General features: G+C 38.6%; 1 protein-coding gene across 13 annotated transcripts in view; it reads left to right on the forward strand.

Annotated features, from left to right (window-relative positions):
* adgrl2a (adhesion G protein-coupled receptor L2a) overlaps positions 1 to 17431 on the forward strand; it is a 94089-nt gene that overhangs the window by 33904 nt on the left and 42754 nt on the right. For all 13 annotated transcript variants that reach the window (XM_031756201.2, XM_031756203.2, XM_039598723.1 and 10 more), the window contains exons 3-4: positions 3570 to 3783; positions 15870 to 15979. In XM_031756201.2, the coding sequence (XP_031612061.1) occupies positions 3570 to 3783; positions 15870 to 15979 (324 nt within the window). The remainder of the gene's footprint in view (positions 1 to 3569; positions 3784 to 15869; positions 15980 to 17431) is intronic.

Below are 17431 nucleotides of genomic sequence, written 5' to 3' on the forward strand. Positions count from 1 at the left end.
CATAATATAGCAACAAGTGCCCTCGGCTCCTCCAATTAACTGGTGAGCTCTGTCTGGATGGGTTTTTAGAACATCAGCAAGAGTGCGCAGGAAAACCAAAATAGATGGTTTACGTAGTCAATATTTTAGCATCCGCCACGTATTGATATTCTTGACATGTTTTACTGTCACCGTATGGAAAGTAAATAATTTTCATATCATGCATTCACTGAATAGTTATGCTAATGGCCCCATGAGCAAAATAATGATTACTTTTCTGGCTCATTTGAATAATGAAATCATTTAGTTAAGTGAGACAGTAAGCATTGGATTTGTTTATGTTAGATTCAGTGTGATCATATTATTCTCTTGTAATTGCGACGCGTGATCGATGGTGTTTTGGTTCCTTCATACTATCTATATGAAAACAGACAAAGAGGATTTATTTTCAGGAGTCGCACAAAGCCTCTATTATACAATATAAAAGAACCTAAGCAAACATTATTCAAAGTGCACATTTTAGTCTCTCGGCATTGCAGAGAATAAATGATTTTTTCTCTTTTTCTTTTTTTGTGGGGCCGATCTTGGTCAATACTTATTTAAGTGAAACAGTGACAAATGCGTATGTGAAGAGGACAGATTTTCTGAGGATCTCATCCAAAACTGAATAAATGAAATGAAATACTTGTACAAACAATACAACATTACTAACTTAATTGAGAAATAAGGACTCCCATCTATTCCACTGACATTTGTTTACAGAACTATTGTTTGTCGCCCCATATTGATTTATCTTTGTCACCCATCTCCCCATGAACTAAAAATACCATCTGACACCAGAGAGAGGAAAAAAATCAGCCTCAGGCCTAATCAATTGAGAGAGGCTTTTGGAGGTTGTTTACGATGCTGCTTTTGGTCCATGATGCACAAGCCCAGCTGGTGAATGAAATGAGTTTAGAGGACAGCAATTTTGTCTGAGAACCAGGAATATGAACAAGAAAATTATTTCACAGCGTTGCCAGTGCGTTTTTGTAGAAGTCGTACCGTACTCTTGAGCCTGCATTTATCTCCTCATTGCTCCGGCCGCTGTTTTCCTACTTAAGCGCAGAGACTGCATCAGCTCTAAATCATAAAAAACCAGAAGTGGAGATTGTAAAGGCCCTGCAGAGTGATTTAAGTGTTTTAACAGTGATGCAGAAACGCAGAGCATCAGTGGGTTTGGCTGTGGATTTGGAGATCAAACTCAGAGGTCTTACACACGGCCAAAAAAAACAGATCACTTGGAGCCACAAAGTAGGCCAAGTTTAACGTATCCCACCCAGTCATGCTTATCTGCTGCCCGGTCACCTTTATATTAGGGCAGGGTAGCAAAAATGCTAGCTTCAGTTATTGAAATCACACGTTTTAAAATGATTTTTATTCCTCATATGCAGGAAAAAAAGTGAAAGCTGTCATTTCTTCATTTGATGTGACAACAGTTGACAGAAAAGCAATAGATGAGTTTCCATTACACATCTACCACTTATGACATGATTTAAGCGTAAAAATTGCGATACGGGTGTGAGTGATGTTTTACATAGGCTCTACACATCATATTTCAGTCTTTTGACAAAGCTGGAGTACATTGACACGAACTCAAGATTGGCTGTCAAGTCCTGTTCTTAACATGCTGTGTTTTCAGGGGGTTTTTCACTTGGGTTTTTTTTCCTCTCAAGCCAACATCTCTGATATATTGTTTATCACCTTAAGCGTTCTTTTTGACTCGAGAGAGAAAGGGGCTGCAAAAATGAAATACAGCCGAAACCTATCATATTTGAAAGCCTTTACTTTTTCATGTCTATTGGTCACATGAGAAAGTTTGCTGTCAAAAAGTGCAAGTGGAGGAAAAAAGATCCTTCCCTGATGATTTTATGCTCCCAAACAAATAAAAGTCTTTTAGTGATAGGCCAGGGCAGCTGCCCTCATCCATACAGATATATCCTTTGTTTACCCCGAGCTCCTCACCGAGCACCTTCAGAAACAGGCCTTTCACCTGATTGGCTCACAAACGGTGGATCTGGCAATACAAGCTGACATTTATCTTACTTTGTAAAATACCACAGGAGCATTTCCAGGCAAAGCATAAAAAGCAGAATGCTAATCCCCTGCCACTGTAGCTTTGCGTTTAAATCACACTAAGATAATTGTATTGGTAATTAATTGATGAATCATTCAGTAGGGTACAATGAACTTAGCCTTTCTTGACCAATTTACTCGGTGGCTTTAAGTAAACAGCTGCCACAAAAGAACATGTCACACAATGCCTCGTGAAGTAATAAAGTGCTTCATAATTTCAAACAACTGCACATATGGATCGCCCTGACTTGTCCAGGAGCCAAATGAATTAGTGCATTAGAAGTGGCGGCGGCGGCGTGCTTTATTTTCTTCTGCGACTGTGAATAAAGCTCATTAAGGAAACGCGTTCTTCGGAAACAAAGCCATCAACCAAGTTGCATTAACAGTGATGTTTAAAGCACTATAAAGGTGACTGAGATGCAGATAAACTGTAGTTTTTATTCAGCCGTGATTCAGTCAGAGTCTGCAGAGAAGCATCTGAAATTCATTTTTAGCTCCGTGCCAGGTTTCTTTGATATCTGACATGACATAGCTGTAGGAAGCTGCCCTCGCCAAAAAGACATGCAGTATGCAGACCGGTATAGTTTATGCAGGTAGTTCACTTTTAGTTTAAATATGGCTTTTGGCATTGTTCGTATTCGCCGAGCCACAATATTGATTTCTTTTCTATTTTTCCTACCCCCTCACCCTCCCCGACACACACACACACACACACACACACACACACACACACACACACACATTCATAAACCCTTTTTTCTTTTTTTCAGCCTCCCAATAGCCTTGCCTTCGATTGTCAGCACTGGAAAGTGGATTAAATTACACTCATGTTGTCATGCTTGTTGTTCTTTTTCATTTTGGATAGAAAAATGAGCATTGCAAGTAAACCGCAAGTCTCCAGTGATAGGCTCTGCAATGTCAGTGAGTTCCCGTATTGAAGTGAAACACACGACAACAGCGGAGAAGACAAAGAAGAAAACAGATGGTTAAAAATGTATTTATTTAATTGTTTATGTTAACGTGACATCCGCCTTTAAAGGTTGTTCTTGTGTCGGCATGCTTATGTAGATGGTCACAGGGGGAAACAAGGCTCCAGACATTTAAGCTGACAAACTAGACTTTAATGACAAATATTGATTTCTCTTTTTTTTTTTAGTAGCAGTTAAGGCACGTGGATGACATACTAACACCATTAGCTCCCTGGTGCGGTTTAGATCTGAAATGTTCACTCGGCATACTGATGTATGTCAGAGTTGCAGTCCAGTCTGGCTTTTACTCTTTAGATTTCTCATTTATATTGATGAAAAGTTATATCTTCTGAATAAAATAAGAGAAAGCGATGTTTGAAGATGCTTCCTTTGTGTATATCCACCTCTGATCTCTTTTGTCTCCTGCCTCCCTCTTCCTCTAAGTCGGCGCAGCTTCATGCTTCGATCCGCACTGATAGAGCTCCTTCTCCCTCTCTTCTCCCTCAGGGTTTAGTCGAGCTGCCCTGCCATTTGGCTTAGTGCGGAGAGAGCTGTCTTGTGAGGGTTACCCCATTGATTTGCGGTGTCCAGGAAGTGATGTCATAATGATCGAAAGCGCCAACTATGGCCGAACGGACGACAAGATCTGCGATGCCGACCCTTTCCAGATGGAGAACATAAACTGCTATCTTCCAGACGCCTACAAGATCATGTCACAAAGGTAACACTGCAGACACCTCCAAATAATCACAGTAATAATAATAAATAAATCTAAAGGTACTTTCCACTGTCACAGAAGGGAAATTATTGATAAGCATGATAACATTTTCTTTGTCGTAGACCGCTGTTGACCATTTCATTTTGCATGGTTGCCCCTGTTGGCATCCTGTGTTGAGAAACAAAATCCTCCGTATCCTTTGGCTTTGGAGTAAAAGTCACCCAGAACAATAACAGTGTTGCTGTCAGTTGCATAAAAACAGAAAAACGGAATATGAGTGTGTAATAAGATTGCACTACTGAGACAGCCGAAACCGAGCAGAAGAGAATTAGAAATTTCATCAGAACTTGGAATTTTAAATCAATTTGGGCAAACAGCCCAGGGAGAGCAGATTAAAACACAGAAACACAGCCAAAGTCACAGAGTACAGTAACAAAGCTTCCCATCCACACTGCTGCCCACTTCTGCTCTTATATACATACATTTAATATCTGCATTTATGTGATACAAATAAATACAAATGAAAAAAATGTATATGATAAATATTGATTATGATGAAGATTAAAATGCTGGAGTATTTCTACAGTATGATGTGTATTACTTTGCTAAATGTTCAAAACACTACTTCTACTATCTGAATTTCCTAAACTTCCTAAATCATACTGATCTCATGTCTAAATTCCTTCTGGTAAGTTTAAGAGCAGGCTGTTAGCATGATTCAAAGATGCTCCATATCTGATATTCACACTCTGATTGATAGTGTTAACTTTGGCACCCAGTATTGCTTTAGAGTGGCACCAAAAATTGTGTCAGAATTGAATAAATGCACTCAATGAAAAGTGCATGGATACAGTTATTTTTCTGCAGCTGACCTTACTGCATATGTATCTGTATTGAGTTTTCCATTCAGACCGCAAAATTTGGGGTTGACAGTTTTAAAATGAAATATACAATTCAACTCACTAAGTTTTGCATTTGTCAATTCACCACCAGCTGCCAAAGTCTAATGGCATAAAGTCATGTGTTAACCATTTTGCAGTTCCAAGAACAACAGCGGTGTGGTCTGAGGGAGAGAAGTTTCTCCACTCCTGTTCATTTATTTGCAATACTAGAAGAACACGAGAACATCTGAGGGCAGTCGTTAGTGTTCCTAAGGAAGTGAAAGGCAACACGCGCCAAAGCTGTTTTGAGCCGGAGCTTCAAAAAGTCAACATGAAATACATAAAATATGCATTTTAATGATATTCACATTCATCACATTGCAGGTTTGCAGAGTGTGCAAATATTGCTTTAACAAACACTAACGCACCAACAATACAATGAGAACATTTTCATTACCAGTCTGACTTCAGTCCAACTGAATTTTAGGCTTTTATGAGACAACAAACACTAAAAATATTTAATTCCAATTTTGCAGATTATTCATTATTTGCAGTGTCACAATGCTAACACTGCAGACCAAGTCAGTAATTCCAGTTCATCTTATTATTACGTAACTCTGACCGCGTTATGTCACCAAGGATAAAAGGAAATTTCTCAAGGAATTTAGCTCGTAAATGTATTTCAGTCCAAGACGTCAGATAAAATTATGGCAGATAATTCTACTGATTCCAGACTTACTGTAAGCACATGAATAAAACTTTACATTGAAAAAATAAACATTTTATTGTGAGCCTGCACATTTTCATTTAGCTTTTATTTGTATCGCTCTCATGGAAACATTTCTTTTTGCCTAGTTTTTGTTTAATTTCCATTATTAAAAAAAGGTTGCTAATGGACAGTTTAATCAATTAACACCACACTGATGTGCCACAGTGCAAGCTTGAAACCATCTCTGTAGCTGTCATTAAATGCAAAGCTATCTACACGTTCACTGACGTGCACACACACTTGCAAACTTGGTCTAACCAGGAACGCTGCATACATGAGACCTAATACACGAGACCAGTTGTCACACAGGGATGCCATTGGAGCCAAAGTGCACAGGATGGAATGACATATGACTGCCACAGAGAGAGATATTGGACGGTATGAGAGCGTCAGCAACTCTGGCACGCCGCCTTGGGAAATAAAAAAAATAATGAAATAAAAAAGTAGAGCCCTTGTATTCAGGGGGGTTATTGTCAAGTCCTATTTGATGAAGTCAGATAGCTGACTCACATTGTCTGTCCTGAAAGGCTGCAGCCTGCCTTCTCTCCGCTTGTGGCCATATGTATTACGCTGGCCTCAGCCTCGCTCGTACACAACAGTAAACAGTAAACTGAAGCACAAATACCGACCCAGCAGGAGGCTGACAACAAATCCCAAAAACGCTCTCTACCAGTGTCTCTAGTTCAGACGCTGATGTCTGTAGGACTGGGGTTCATTGCTCACATCCTGAGAGTGCCAGAGGCTGTACTTCAGATGTTGTTTTAAATGTGTTTTTAGCACCGTGATGTCGGTGCTGTAGCGTTCAAAGAGAGAGAGTGAGAGAAAAAACTGTCATAAAAGAGGTCTCTGCGAGGGACACAAGTTCAAAATCCACAAAACAGGTACTTTACAAGACCTACGTCTGACAAAACACACATAAAGTTCTTTTGAGATCACCATGGAAATGTGAGAACAGATTAGTGAGTCATTATTTATACGAGTGGAAAGCATGGATTGGAGTTTTTATGTAGTCCGTATCATAAAAAGCAAAAAGAGTACACTGACATGAAAATAGATTCAAGGACAACTTGACAAATGTCCAAGACTGCATATGGGACTAATTACACATTCTTTTTCTCTTGCCCGTTTATTTACAGCAATAGACTGAAATAGGAAGCAAATGTAATGAAAGATTGCCCCTGCTGCCAAAAATAATTATCCTCAAATGGGAAAAAAAGGAACGTGGTGATTGTTTTGCCTGTTTGGAATGCAGTGTTTGTTTCATTGGCATGAGGTCTGAGCCCTCCGTTCCTCCCTGAGTCTAAACTCTGCTCTGCTGTCTGGCTCCTGCTGAGGCTAGCTCAGCTGAAAACATTCCCTTTGTTGAACACTCCCCTGCACACACACTGTATGTGGAAAAAAAGGAAAATAGTATTTCCTACTGTACAGCCTACATCAATAAAGGGATTCAAGAACGAAAAATATTTGTTGCCATAATTACTCTGGTCTACTAATTTAAGTGTGTGGGGGGAAATCACATTAGTACTCGTGTGTGGAAAACTGTGTTCACTTTTAAACATCCGAAATTGATGTGGCCCCGAAGTGTGGAGAATTGGATTGAGGCTTCACTGAGTTTGATAGATCCTGTTGGCACTCCAAGTTGTTTTTATATCTGGCTGGCATATTATATTCATGAGCACAATGATTTTATGAAAATAGCCTTAGGACTGTTGTGGCTCAATTAGAACATTCAGCTGCAAGCAATTAGTCGACTCAAGTGGGTGATAATCTGTACAGGAATTTTTCATGTGGACACCTCCCCAGCAGATGTGAAACTGCATGGCAGTACAGTTTGAAATAATTAATTCATTGGTAATAATATTCAGTGATGTGTTTTTTTTTTCTTTCTTTTCAGGATTTTAGTTGTTAATGATTACATTTCCTCATCTACGCTGATGATAATGATAATGACTACAAACACATTCTCGCCACTCAGATAACATCTACTAAATTAAAACTGTAATTTAAGTGCATTTGAATATTATTTTGTAGTGCGTTTACTTGTGCATGCAACAACCATCTGGTGCTTAGATGTTACTGATCTAAATCTGTCCATCAGTCTCCATCACAGTTCAAGGAATAAGAAAACATGACAGTGAAGCACCTCGACTAATCATCTCCTCAAAAAAAAAAAAAAAAGGATATACAATATGAGCAGCTTACATCTATTGATTTCTCTTTGACTAACGAGGTTCATTGTAAGTATTAGATAACAAGGTCATTGATTGCTGTAACATAACATGATTGGTGCCTGTGCATCGTGTTTTTGTTTTTTTTAAAGAGCGTATCATTGATGAAACTGATCAGTGCAGATAGCTCTCTAACAGAGAAGATTAAATCCATCAGCAGGATTAGGGGACAGCATGAGTTACACAGAGCTGATTATTAATTAATAATTATCACGACAATTATTATTATTACCAGTCAACAACCGTGTATTTGAAATGTTATATTTCATAATGACATATTAAATGCAGCAGATTTTTACAAATATAACATGTTGTAAAAACATTAACATGCAATTAGCTGCATCTTTGAACTTGTTGTCAATGAATGTGAAGCCGTTCTGGAGACTAAATGATGCCGCTTACACTATTTATATCAATGTCAGGGCGGCTCGCGAGGCTCTCCGAGGAGCTCCATTGTTGCCGCCTGACAGCACAGTGCCTTGTTCTTCCTCTCTGTATGTACGACGTTAGTGTTTATTTAAAGCGCAGCCGATTAAGATTTCATAAAGATCCAGATTCCGCTTGGACGTTTCACAGGGATGTTCAAAAGTTCATGAGCCATGAAACTGCTCTCGACTCAAAAAATAAAGTGTAGGAACAGTCATCTCATTAGGCTAACAACTGCTAATACCAGTGTTGAATTACATGAAATGTAAGTAGAGAAATAGATTTACCAACACACGTGTCACATCATGTTAGATGGGTGGGGCAACACGCTGGTTTCCCACGTGTGAAGTCTGGAGTATGTATTGGAGAATCTGGGCAATGCAGCAAGTGAGGCCTACTACTGTTGATATTAATAGTAGTAAAGTACATATGATATGCACGTAGATTCACCAGAGTTTTTAAATTGATACATTTTCTCACAGTTTGGAAATGTTTCCAGTTTTTCAGATAAATTTGATCACTAACACAATAACACTTCTGTAAAAAACAAAACAAAAAAACAATTAACACAGAAACACTGAACAACTCTCTATGAGGAATTTTAAGCAGTCAGGAACGCTCTGAAGTATTAAACAGTTATGACCTGCACACACATTAAAGATAACTTCACAGACCGCTAGTGTGGCTATCATTAAGGTAGTGGATCGTAACTATGGCTAATATTAAAATCATAACATTAGTGTTGGGAGTAGGTAGCAAATTGTGTCAGTATGACGGGATGACACAATTATTTGTGTGTAAAAAGTACAATAATTCTTCTGAAGGTTGGAGCTGAAAAAAGTCTATTAACAACTAGACAGAAATAGAGGCAGCCTACCTTACCGACTGTATTCGATCAATAACAGAAGTCGCCAGAAGCACAACGCTACCTCAGAAAATCTAAAAATGTTCTGGGTTTTTTGTGATTTTGCTCTGCAAACAAAATCTAACAAATCTAACACCAAAACACATTTTTTGTAGTTTGGTCATGCAGTCATACTTAGTTATATTAACTGGATTTGACATGTATTTTATGTGTTCTAAAAACTCAATAAATATATTGTTGCAGAAATTAACTGGATTTTTTTTTTTGCATGATGTCAGAGAACTTAAAAATAGTTTTGTCACAGAAATATTCTTTTATATTGTTTGTAATTTTTATATATATAAAAAATGATCCCCTGTTATATTAAAAATGTATTATTTTCCTGGGTATCAGTTTGAAATTCATTGACAAAAAAAGCATCAGCTTTTCCTTTTTAGTAGCTAGTAAAGCTTTGAGTTCCTATCTCTTCTTTACAAAACTGATCAAGCTTGAGAATGAACAGAGTTAAATTCCTTTCATTGACTAGAAGACAGAGCCGGCACTGAGAGGGTCATATTTGGCCAAAGGAGGACATTAATATTGTTGTTTCTGAAGCTTTCCTGAATTGTTGTCTTTATACTTGGGTGTTCTAGCTTCGCATTCTGTCATCTTGTAAAGGTCACATTTTGACCAGCAGAATGTCACAGTAGTATTTCTATTGACTTGAGTGGCATGGCGATATACCTTTTCTGGTTTAAAAATCAATAGATGGATGGATGTGAGTCAGACAGCCTTCCCCCTGACTCTTTAAGAGCCTGGAATCCCCCGGGTGAGCTCCATAAATATAGCACAAACACAAGCATATGACAGTAATTATAAGTTTCTGGGATGTCTCAGCCGGATATTGGGCTGGATTGCAAGATGAAAGCGATGCTAATGATTAATTTCTAACAACCTATTTCCTGCAGCATCATTGGGCCACCCCCTTATAAACTGGTCTATATATACTGATACTGGAGCTGATTATACTTATAAAAACTATACTGTACACACACAGAGTGTGTGTGTGTGTGTGTGTGTGTGTGTGTGTGTGTGTGTGTGTGTGTGTGTGTTTTGTGTCCTGTTCGCACCAGATTTTTTTTTTCCTTTGCTGCTATTCTCTGGCCTTGGAAATGATTTAATTTTTCAATGGCCTGTCTGCTATCAACAGGCTTGCCTCTTGAGAGAGATGTCTGCCTTGATAATTGTGCCATGAACCTCATCAGCATTTCAGATGAAATGGAGCTAGACGGGTCACTTTGAGTTTAAGAGATGCTAATTTGATTGAAATTCAAACTGGGAGCACCAGGAAGTAGATTGTGCCTTTTTCTGTAATGTGCTCCCCTCACTCATGTCGCTTTTCTCCTCCAGTTACACAGCGATTGTTTTTGCTACTGCTGCTGTATTTTTTTTATTTATTTTTTTTTATTGTGAATTACAAATAGCTGCTTTGGCTTTCAGTGAGTTGAAGGATAGAAAATCAAGAAGTGGGTACAAATGATCTGAGATTAAGCAATTAAGGGACATCTTACCGGTAGTCTAAAATAAACCAGTCACATGACCGGCACTTGATGTGACAGATGCAAAATTGGTAATGAAAGATTTATTTTCTACATTGCTTTAAAAGTTTTTAATTTAGTTTAGTTTCCCTTTAAATCAGTTTGCAATTTTTCTGATTCAAAATTGAATATAATTAAAATATTTCAACACTTTTCAGGGCTTTCTCACCGGTCATCTATTTTTTTTTTCTCTTTTAAACCAAATTTCTTCATTCATACACAGTCTAAATACACATTTTTTTGTAGTTTCTTTTATTATTATTAAATATTTAAAGGTTTATCTTTGGTATTACCTCGTGTGGTTGTGATTAATCTGATGATGAAATGTGTGATGACAAAATCCCCAAATTTCTAATTATGCAGTATATTTCCACATATTTGTCATAAAAGTAAAACCGGAATATAAATTTATAAACTGAAAGCTTGACATGACCCAAAGCATAGTTTATTAAAATGACACAGTTGTAAAAAACAGGCATGAAATCTGTTAGGATTTAAGAAGACCTCCCACTCTGTTTGTTTTTGTATGTTATAATGATTTATTATTAAATGAACATATTATCCTCATGGCCCATTATTCCTCTGACATGCTTTATGATGTCATAGCAAAAGGTTAAATATGGTGGATACATGGTATCACGAGTACTGGCAGTTCACCTTGTTGGTATCTTATTGCGTTCTTTCCCACTGCCCTGAGATGGAGCTCATATTTAAAAGAGATTTACATGAAATCCAAGCAGCACACTCTAATTGTACTGATGTCTGCCTCTCCCAAAAGGTCAGAGATGTGATGGGATTACATTTGGAACACTTCAGTGTGATTAAAAGGCCGGTGGGAGAAATGGAGGCAATCAAAGCAGAATCATGCTCTATCCTGCAGTCGTTTCAGTTTTACGTCAAGAAAAATGGTGATCTGATTTTACATTCTCAGACTAATTTAAATACATATTTTCGAGACACTTTCAAATTCAAATAATTTGTAAGAAAATACCACAAATAAGTAGAGAAAGATATAACTTTTTGATTTAAGCTTCTGACCTCTACTTCTTTTATCTCTTCAGACTTGGCTTTGCTTTGAAATTTATTGATTCATTCATTCTGGAACAAATTTATATACATGTATATATATTCTAGATATTATCACATTCAAAGTATCTGTGAGAAACACCCTGAAGAGGCAGAGAAAGAGCTAGTTCTTATTTGAGTCTGTGACCTCTAAGACATTTTTATTTCTTCAGCCTTTTATACACTTTGAAATGTATTATTTACTAATTACTTTACTTACTTACTAATCTAATTATGTACTTACTTACTTATTCTCGGCCAACCCATGTTTGATATAAAAGTTTCCTAAAATCTGACTGCATCACATACACTCCTCTGTATAGGCACAGCAGGAACAGACAACCCCAAAAAATGAGTAGTAATAATAATAATAATAATAATTTTGCCTCCAAAATAGTATATTTACTATTAACTTCTTTAAGTCTTTTTAAAAGCTAAAACATAAATTGGTAGTCTCTTCACTTTTGTTCCAGTGAAATCCTGCTGAGCAATCAAGATATTCATAGAAAGTTTAAAATTCTCAAAGAAAGCAGAGGAATGCTTCCTTTTGACTTAATAATCATTATGTACATGATTAATTACTATATAGCCTAAGACTAGCAAAAGATCATACTGTACATGCATTTAATTAGTGTGCACTTTGAGACCTGCGCCCCACCAAATCCAAAATGCTGAACTTTTGTATGGGAGGAATTTCAATTACATGCTCTCCCTCAAAATGAGGGTTAGAACTACGCACAGCACAAGTCATTAGGGTTTTTTTTCTCAATTGGTCTCAGGGGATGCCTGAGGTTTCACAGATGAGACAGACATCACAGTCACACAATCCCATAGACGAGGGAGCCCCCTGCTCCGCTGCTCTAAAATGAGGGCAATATATCAGAAAGAGCCATCAACACTTATGTCAACATTGTTTCATAAGAAATATGAGAATTTTTTGTGTTTATGTCCTGTTGTTTCATGCATTTGCCTGAGTGATGATGGCAGGCCTGTGTCTCATTAGTGTCACAAATTTTATTTTTGAATTAATTCTCTTTCATACCCGTAACATAAAGTATGCATTCATTTCCCAGTCTCATTGGTATCTGATAGATAAAGCACGGTGATTTATATTGCTCCTGCATGAGATGCTTATGCATGAGCAAAGGAAAAACAATCGTCAAAGTGACCATATAATATATGGAAACTGCTACAGACTCAAGAAATATTAGCCACAAAAACAAGCAGCATATTATGGTCCCAGCATGAGGTGCATGTTTTAATTTCAAAACAGTCATTCATTTCCATAAATACAACTATAATATGCTGATATTTTCATCTGTTATCACTCGCGGAGGTCATTAATAAAGTGAAATGCCCCTTGAAATCTGCACTAAACACAGATGCACACAGATGCGGAAACAAATGTGTGTTTATGCTGATTTGCTCTGTAATAAAATGTGCTGTATTAAAATTGCCAAAAGCAAAAAGAAAAGAAAGAAAAAAAACCATTTGTGCTTCTCAGTCAAAATAAGAAGGTGTTCTCTATCAAAAACATTTACAAACATTTATGAACTCTTTCAGTCAGCATGCATGCTGATTTTTAGAAATGCAGAGGAACATAAGGAACATGAATGAGCGATGTCTAATTATGTTGCCTTCTGTTGTTACGACTTTCTGGTCAGGACACAGTTTTGTGTTGTAAATCTCAGTCCCAGTGCCCTGCATGCTTTCCTGATACTCAGCTAAAACTCTGTAGGTTTGTTTTTAAGCAAAAACTAAAGTGGCACCAGTTTCCAGGCCCTACGTCAATTCATCACTGTGCACCTCAACAGTAACCAACTCTGACCTGTTCCACTGAGATGCCTAATAATATATTAATAACATTTGGACACAGAGCAGCGATTACGTCTCCAGCCCAAAACAAAAGCAAAACCCAAAGCACAATACAGTGCAACCAGTAATACATTTTCCAATGATCTGCTGTAAATGGGCGCACTGGTCTGTGATAAGAAGAAACAAATATTATCTCTGGTCTCTGCTAAATCAGCAGAACAGGGTTATTGATCCGGCTCCCCACATTGCCAATAGAATTTTAAGTCCCCTTGGAAGCAAAGACGGCTAGCTCGGGGTATTGATGTCATTATCATGATTTCAGTGTAGCAAGATGGTGGTCTCCTACAACTCCCTGAACCTCAGAACATCATCTCCAGATGTTAAAGGCAGTGACTGAAATGTACTTCTGACACTACTGTAAGGGCTGTTGAAATGATAAACAAGATGTCTAATTTTTTTTTTTTTTTTTTTTTTTTAAGAAGTGAAACGTTTCATATTGTCTGGTCTTGTGGGATGCTACAATTTCAGATGCTGCAGTTATTATTAATGAGACCTTTGATGGCATTTTGGGTGCCTCATAAAGCTACTCAGCATGTAGGCCCATTCAGAGGAAGCTTAATCAATAAGTCAGGACATTTGAGTGAAACACACACAGACTGTTTATCCTGTGCAAAACTCACCCCACCAAAGACCAGTGTGGGGGGTAAATTCCAAGATCACATGAGGTTCCTGTGCAGTTGTAGTCCAGTACTGTATTTACAGTGAGCCACAGTCAGCTACAACATTAAAACTAGTGCCACATAATGTGCGGTTCCCTCTTCTGCTAACAAAACAGACCCCAGGGTCCAGTGCAGCTGGAATCACAGGGCTATCCTGTGGGATCCGGATCTTCGGATCCCGTGGGTTCTACAATGGGACGTCCTTGGATTGGGCTTGTTGTGGTGCACTGGATTGGGATCTGGAGGATATGAAGGCAGTGCTGCTCCCATGGGTCATGTTCCCAGAGCCATTACTGAGCATTCAAGGTTACTTTATTTATACCCGTAGGTAAATATGCTTTACAGCAAAATGATAGCATTTGGCATCCGTTCACAAAACACACACAACTATTTAAACCTGACAGACACATATTTGGTCATTAGACAAGATGAATCAAATCAAGAAACAGTTGTTATTAAGTAAGCATGTTCCCCGAGCTGTTACCGGGGACTTGTGTGGTCCAATGATCCCCGAGGGTTGTTGTCATGTTCCTCGAGCTGCAACTGAGCAATTTTGCGGTGTGATGTAGCACATTTTGTCTAAGGGAGTTCTGTTGCTATGGTGACATCCTAACAACGTTTTTATGTCTGGTATGTGTCAAAGCCAGTCCTTGCAATGCATTGCTGGTATGTGTCATGGATATTGACTTTGACACATACCAGCAATGCAATGCGAGGACTGTAAAGTTGATCATTGTATTGTTAATTTTATTTACCTACCATTTAGTTTTTTCATTTGTTTGGCTGATAGCTGCATCTGACAATGTTACAATAATTTGTTGCTTTTTTTCCTCCCACAAAGTTTCAACATGACATTTAACAAACCGCAACACATGCAGAAGTTTGTTTGAATTTAAGTATGATGACAACTCCCTCCAAACTTTGCACTCTGTTGGCAGCGTAACACAAACGGGGGAGTTAAGATGACTTCAAGTTGACGGACAGCATGGCTAACAAGCTGTAGCTAGCTAGAGGTGTTTATAAAAAGGTGTGCATGTGCAGACGGGGCCTCGCGTTATCATAGGTCATCTGCCTTAAAGGCGCAAAGAGAGATGTCTTCAACCAGGACATGTGATGCGGGGGCATGATATCTCATACTGTATGTGTTGTACTGAGTCCGAAGGGGAACTCGGTATTTAGTTCAGTGTTGTCCAGCTATTTACCAGACAGGTAATGCTGTGTTATGTTAAGGGACTAAAAATATAAGCGAGGCCTTCTGGATTTTTTCCTTGACATATACACATTCAGACAGATTATCCACTCTCTAAAAGAAATACAGCACAAAGCACAAAAGACCTCTTTTATATGAACCTGATGGCAAAGATCCAGTAGGCATGTACAGAGTGAAAAGCAATGGAACTGGTCATATCTTTATTGCTCGCAGATTCAATAGCATGGCTACATCTTGCTGAGCGTTACTCTTTTTACTTCTTTGTTGGTGGAATTTGAATATTTCGCAGCCTGAACCAGCACACGGCGTTTTAATATTTAAGCTTTTATTTCCTTCAGTTTGTCTCGATACATGCTTAATCACCCAGGGAAGGAAATCCCAGACAGCTGATTCTGTCCCTGTCAAACTGAGAATGGTACATCCAGATGAACACAGTCAACTTTCTGGGATTTCTTTCAGTTGCCGAGTTTGCTTGAGACTGGGTGAATTTGAACAAAGCAGTTAATGTTTCTTTCCTGTGTTTTCTCTCGTCAGATGCAACAATCGGACCCAGTGCATTGTAATCACGGGTTCAGATGTCTTCCCCGACCCCTGCCCAGGGACCTACAAATACCTGGAGGTCCAGTATGAGTGTGTTCCCTACAGTAAGTATGGCCCTCCTGTCATGAATTGTAAACTCTCCCTTTTCTCTCTCCCGACACCCCTTCCCCATCGTTTCCCCCCTTCCTCCTTGCCCTCTGTCTCTCCTCCTGTGTTGTACCATATTCTGTCCCATTTCTTCCAGACAGTCTCCTTTCTTTGTCTGCAACACCTTCCAACACCCTATTTCTCCTTCTCTTCTTCCATCTGTGTCACACCATGAACTTTTCATGAAATATGACCTGTAAAACCCTTTGGTCCTCTTCCACACGGCCCTTATTATTGATGTGCTCACTGTGTTTCCAGCAGATCGACAAGCCTGGTTATGAGGTAGCAGACTAGAGGGAGGGCAGAGGAAGTCATGCTGACTCTCCTTAATAGCAAGACAGTGTTTCATTACTCAAGTCTTGTACGGAGAAGTCTATCAGGCATAAGCACAGCTCACCTTGATGGCTTAATATACATTCACACAACAGGTGTTGAAATATGTTAACAGATGTTTCATTATGTAACAGAACAAAATAGCTCCACTCATAAGTCATCAAGCTAATATTTCATCTAAAGAGATAGCGTTAACATTTTGTCTGCTCCTCTGATGTTAAAATATTCATTGCCATTCAGCTTCCAAACAATCTTTAGATTGCCCTTTGTATTAAAATTCTCCTTTGTCCTTTAAGCTGCCATGTTCATTTGCAATTCGTGAAGGAAATTCCCCCGTGTAACCTTTACAAACTGATTAATGACAAAGATTTAGATGAATTGCCAGAATCACTAATCAGGTGGAACTGAAATAATTAGAGTCGGGGTGATGGGACAATAGTATTTGGCAGCTCTTGTAGATCCAAATGAGTATTTTGCACACTGATGTCTTTAGATGTGTTGCAGTCTTGATTCAACTCAAAACAGAAATGAAGCTGGAATCTAAATAAAACACCTGTATTCTGTTTCTCTTTAACACATCTGTTCAACGCTGCTCATTACCAGTAAACCTGCTTAAGCTGTTCCCCTTAGTGTTGAATTGGAATGCATTAGTGAACATCATTAGATGGTGAAACTCATTACAACTTAAAGGTTAACTTCTCTGAGGCTTTGAGGACCTGTAATTAAACATGGAATAAGCAGTAATGGGCATTCGAGTCCAACTTACTGAGGAAAGACGAATCCTGGAGGTCCTACCTCAGACTGCACTCAACTGTTACCTTGTTTCTTTACAACTTTTTTTTTGGGGGGGGGGCGGGTGTTAGAGAGGCTAGGGGGAGCTCACCTTATAGTCAAGCAACGTATTGATTCTACGTCTTGCTGTGATACCGCAAACTTTAATAGTAGGATTAACCTCAAGGTGCACTCGTGTCCACCCACTGTTATGATTGTCTTTTGCCTTCACATCTCACAGAGGAAACAGTCTAGGCTGCTAGTGTGGTGGTGAAAAATAAACTTCTGACCAAGGACTCTCAGCC

This window comes from Oreochromis aureus, linkage group 15, assembly GCF_013358895.1.
Source record: "Oreochromis aureus strain Israel breed Guangdong linkage group 15, ZZ_aureus, whole genome shotgun sequence".
NCBI classification, from domain to species: domain Eukaryota; kingdom Metazoa; phylum Chordata; class Actinopteri; order Cichliformes; family Cichlidae; genus Oreochromis; species Oreochromis aureus.